Source organism: Drosophila nasuta, chromosome 3, assembly GCF_023558535.2.
Source record: "Drosophila nasuta strain 15112-1781.00 chromosome 3, ASM2355853v1, whole genome shotgun sequence".
In the NCBI taxonomy this organism is placed as follows: domain Eukaryota; kingdom Metazoa; phylum Arthropoda; class Insecta; order Diptera; family Drosophilidae; genus Drosophila; species Drosophila nasuta.
Window position 1 is genome coordinate 17,922,445 of NC_083457.1, and position 5,397 is coordinate 17,927,841.

The following is a 5,397-nucleotide window of genomic DNA, read 5'->3' on the forward strand; positions in this document are numbered from 1 at the left end:
GTATTCTCTGATTCTTAATTAAAATAATGTACAAGAACACAATTCTATTAAAGCCAATTAAGCGTTTAATTAGATTAATTCATTTAAATTTGCCATAAAGAAGCCAAAATCCATCGAAAATGCTCTGCTGAGTAATAATTTTTCATGATAACAAAAAACATATGCTGTATATATGTATGTGTATTTTAAGTCTATGGAATTTTGTTTATTCTATGTATATTTAAAGTCTATATACAAACAATAAGAAAGCGATAATTTCAGCATTCTTATGTACAGATTTGAATTGGATCATATAAGTAGTTGCCGAATTTGAGATTGGCACTCAGTTTCACTTCTGTGTTTCAATCGTAATGTCTAAAATTTACGTGTTATTAATTTTTGCTTTTGGCTTAGCATTCGCATTTGCGCTTATCGCTGAAAGAAATGGTATTGTATAAAATCGAGAAATTTGCACTTTTTGTGTGTGACCACCAATCAATTAATATTTAGCGGATGAACTATGCGTAAGAGGCGATGCTAAACCGGGATATTGTATGCGCCTAAGGAACTGTTCGTTCGTCAAAGAATTGGTCAACAAAAAACAAATAACAAAAGCTGATAGAACTTACGTCAGACAATCAAAGTGCCCTTCAAGAAGAAATAATACTGTAATTGTCGATTTTTTTTCTGCAAGTTCATATTAAATTCATTTATATTTTAGAGGTATGTGTGCTGTGAAGAAAAAGAAAAGATTGACCAGGCAATTGATAATCTGTATAAGGAGGATTGCGGTAGATTTGAAACAGAATTGATAAATAATGGTCATGAAATTCAATTAATGTCGAGGCCGTGGATGGCTCTTCTTTACTTTAAAACCGAAGATGGAATTAAAGGATTCACATGCGGCGGTACTCTGATAAACAAACGTGAGTAAATAAATAAATCACTCACTATTACGCTTATGTATTCCTCGATTACCTTTTTAATTACAGGTTACGTGTTAACAGCTGCTCATTGTTTCCACAAGCAAGAACTGTAATCAATCGACTTTTAAAATCTAATTTAATATGTAAAATTTAAGTAATTTTTGTTTATCATAGATTATCAGTGCGCTTGGGAGAACACAATATAAAAAAGGAAATAGATTGCAAAGGATTGAATTTTTGTGCACCACCAGTTGAGGATATTAACATTGAACGCATTTTTGTGCATGAAAAATATTCGAATCGAACTCATCACTATGATATTGCTCTAGTGAAATTGTCGAGAGACGTCGTATTCAAAAGTATTTTCGATAATAATATAATTTACATACAAATATTTAATTTATTATTTACAGGGAGTATTTCGCCTATTTGTCTGCCCACGAGCAAGATTCTTCAACAAAAACTTAACAATATAACAAAATTCTATGTGACTGGTTGGGGAAAAACTGAATTCGCTGATTTCTCTGATACTCCCATGGAAACCTCAATAAATCGAACAGATCTCGTAGTATGCCGAAACAGTTTTCGGGGTCGACGAATCGATTCAACACATATATGCGCTGGTGGCAGTCAAGGGGACTCCTGCAATGGCGACTCTGGAGGTCCATTATCGTATATCGTGTATTTTAAGGATTCTCAACGGTTTGTGCAGTATGGAGTGGTCAGTTTTGGATCTCATAATTGCAGTAATGCGCTTCCGGGTGTCTACACAAACGTTAAAAGTTACATGCGGTGGATCGCTTACAAGATTGCTACCAAATGAACTAAACAGACAAACCAAAATTTGATATAGTTAATGAAGCTTATCAACACATATTGCGCATATGATTCATAATAAATGATTGCATTGGGTCTCAAAACATACTCAGAAAGTTGTTCATTTTTCGCGCCATTAGCGACGCCAAGTGAAGCTCATTATGAATATGATGATAATGGGGGCTTCGATCCCTTTGCGGTTGAATATTCATTTATTTTCGGCGCCGCCATGTTCGGCGTCTGCGTCCGGCGGAAGTAAACAAGCGCACACTCGATTGCCGTCATCTAGAGGGAACATGCCGTTGTCCTTGTGACTGCGATTGCTGCTGCTGCTGCTGTTGCTTCTGTTTTTATTGTTGCCATAGTCATTGTCCGCCATAAATCATTCGATTTTGAACGCGTGAAAGTCGACTTCCTTTTGGCATTGGCTAATGAAAGCCGCATCTCACTTCGAATGCTGAGGGAAATATCGATTATCAATAGAACTTGCTCTGCCGGGAATCTGGCACGTATTTCATGTCAAAATCCGCAAAAAAAATAAACAACCACAAGTAGAAAACCCAAAAGAAACCAAAAACCAAAAAAATCCAAAAATGTAGCACATTCATAACTCAAAAGCTCGCATTAGAATTATTAAAATGCCTGCTGTGGTTTCTTTTGCATGGCATACATATCACAACCCGTATCTCGTATCTACTATTCGAATATGCCACATAAACCGACTACATACTAATACTATATACGAATATATATATAGTATACATATGTAGCATTTCAGTTGGCTGACTGCGCCATTTAGCAAATTGAAAATATGGCCACTGGCTGCTGTGGGAAGCACCCAAATATAAAAGAAAAACGTAACCAAAATGAAATCTCCGGCAGCATCAGCAGCAGACAAATACAAAAAAATGAGCGCTACACGTCGCATTTATGCCAAATAAAATCAATAGTAAAGTAGCACACAAATACTACAACACGAGTGCCACGCAATCCACTGAAAGAGGCTTTTACATTTGAAATATTAGCAGGACCCAAATATTTTTATGGGAGATATTCATTTTGCTCTGTTTTCCACTTCGAATCAACTGATATGAATTGAATGAGTGAGAGTTTTCGTTTGCAAAGCAGGGCAAATAAAAACGTGTTGCATACTTTACGGCTGCGCATTTAAATAAAATGCGGCACTCTGCTTTTAAAGCATTCACGACTGCTGGGCACATTCATTAGAACAATATTCATGAAATTTAGTTGCCTAAGACTTGAGATTGTTTTTGTGTTTTTTCGTGTATGGATAAAAATTTAATAAAAAAATTCAAAAGTGCTGAAAGTCATTTTTTGTATTTGATTTTATGCTTAAGGTCTCTTATAATAAGGTTAATAATAAAGTTAATAATAAATTTATGTTTTTATTATATTTTCTTTAAATATGAATATTATTTTGAAGTGCTTAAAAAAAATTGAAGTTGAATAGTACAAAAATTAAAATCGAAAGTAATGATTATTTATTGAAGATTTAATTTGTGACTTTGTGATTTGAGAAAAATAAAGAAAATTAATTAAAAACATGCCTTTATTCCATTTTTATACCTGCTACTGTTTGTGCCCAAAGCCAATGTATGTAACAAGTAGAAGGACACATTTCCGTCTCCATGAAGTATGTATATGTATATTCTTGATCAGCGTCAACAGCCAAGACGATATAGCCATAGCAGTCTGTCGCTCTGTCTTTCTATCGTCTGTCCATATATAATGTAGGAAGATGTAGAGCTATACAGATTTTCGGAATGCGAGAACATATCGATACACCAAATAAAGCTTTTGATATATTTTAGTATTTTTGGTAATTTTGGTAAATTTATATCCAGTATAAAGATACTGATTGTAGAAGTTTTTTAAGAAATACTTGTATATGGCAAAAAAGCGCCTAGAGCAATCGGGTCTTAGCTGCTGTGACTGATAATCTGGTATATTTTGTACTCTATAGTTTATTTTGAACGTAATCGATAAGGAAATACTAGCCTTTGGTATAATTTAGTATTTTGTGGTATATTTGTAGAATATGGTTTTATTGAAAATGAGTAGCTAGTAACTTACAATCGAGCACACTTGACTTTCTTACATGATTATTAAACCCTTTGTATTGTACATATTTTTGATGAATACTATTCAATTTGTGCAACTTTTATAATCAAATCTCAATTAAGCAATACATAATGAAAAGTAACTTGTTAGCTAAGTTCGAAATCAATTACCTGGAATCTATTATCCTAATAATATTAATCGCTGGCACTTTTGGAGGATTTTGCTAGTAAATGAGAATTTATTGGCTGTAGCATAAATTCGTTTGGGATTGGCATTCAAACCATTTCAATTTGCTGTTTATTGCTCTCGTCGTTTTTGGGGCTTCATCGATACAATATGCAATGCTTTTTGCTAGTGGTGCCACAAAACGTGGCAGCCGTTCTGAATATTGCTGCAAAGCCATTTAAATGCAGGAAATTGAATTTTCAAATGAGCCTTTTGAGCGCGTAATGGCAATTGAGACTTCGATTCGATGCCATGTGATGTGTTGTGAATGATATGAATCATTCGCAATCTGAGATGCTAGCTGAGGGAGATACACTGCAACAAGTTTCAATTGGCCTGCGGCGTGTTGCCATTTCAATTAGGAGGCAAAAAGAAGAAGCGTCACTCATAACTCACACAACTCAGCTGAGAAGTGTCTGCAATGAATTGAAGCATACGAGCTGGAAAATGGTCATACCGAGTATTGTGCGAATATGTTAGTATTATAGACGATGTTTGCTGCTGTCGGCTGCAATTTCCTGTTGCCACACATCACTCGAGCGGAAATTATGGCACGCCCATTTTAATCATTCGTCATTTCCGGCGGCGCGTGTTCCCTGAATAGTGGCAGTTTGCTTGACATAAATACGTACTGAAGGCACTACATAGTTGGAGTGCCAAACACTTCAAAAAGTATTGTAACTATTGTATGTAAGCAGCTGGACTGTGAAGGGGAAGTGAGGGAGTGAAGTGTGGAGGTGTTAGTGGCATATTATGTGGCAAAGTTTTGGCAAGTTACCTGCTTAACTTGTTGGTTTGTGTGGTCAAAAGTGCAATCCATGCCCGGCACTAATTGCACTCTCTGCCCTGTTGTGCTGGCCAAATTAAGGGGAGTCAACGCATAAGAATGCTGTTGTAGGTGAAACAAGGAGTGTGTTATATAGGGGTTGAGAGGTAGCCGTTAAGTAGGCAAGCGCCATACGACAAATTCCGTTGGCACAGAAAACCACGCGAAAATTTATGGTTTCAATTAAAAGTTTCACCATTTCCGTTCATTTGCAGCACAAACAAGCAGCCCACTGGCTGCCCAATTCAGCATAGGCGGTGGCGTAGATCGTGGCCCAGTTGGTGGCCCAAAACGCAATAAGGTAATGAGCTTTTACTAAAAAAGCCAGGACCGTGACCAGAGCCAAAACTGAGGCGTGCAGCGGAGACCCTGAAAAACTTGTTACTTTTTCAGCGCTTAGGAAATGGCAAAAGTTTTTCGCATCCGTTTTGTAATAAAATTATAATTTATTTTATATTTGTGCGTTTAAATGCCATTTCTATAGCAAAGTTGGCCAGTTTTAAGCCCTAAGAATGGCAGCAAGACAGCCAATGCTTCAACTCG

The 5,397-nt window shown here is 36.2% G+C and overlaps 1 protein-coding gene across 1 annotated transcript; it reads left to right on the forward strand.

Annotated features, from left to right (window-relative positions):
* The first annotated feature begins 338 nt into the window (after positions 1–338).
* On the forward strand, positions 339–1,820 carry LOC132790484 (serine protease grass-like). Its single transcript, XM_060799016.1, has 6 exons — positions 339–426; positions 490–647; positions 701–905; positions 972–1,014; positions 1,080–1,264; positions 1,319–1,820. Exons 1-6 carry the CDS (start codon positions 351–353, stop codon positions 1,726–1,728), a joined length of 1,077 nt encoding a protein of 358 aa, XP_060654999.1. The 5' UTR covers positions 339–350; the 3' UTR covers positions 1,729–1,820.
* The last annotated feature ends 3,577 nt before the right edge of the window (positions 1,821–5,397 follow it).

Coding starts and splice junctions, on each gene's coding strand:
- LOC132790484 (XM_060799016.1), top strand. CDS start 351: ATGTCTAAAATTTACGTGTTATTAATTTTTGCTTTTGGCTTAGCATTC. Junction 1,015..1,079: donor TGTTTCCACAAGCAAGAACT/GTAATCAATCGA, acceptor TGTTTATCATAG/ATTATCAGTGCGCTTGGGAG. Junction 1,265..1,318: donor GAGAGACGTCGTATTCAAAA/GTATTTTCGATA, acceptor TATTATTTACAG/GGAGTATTTCGCCTATTTGT.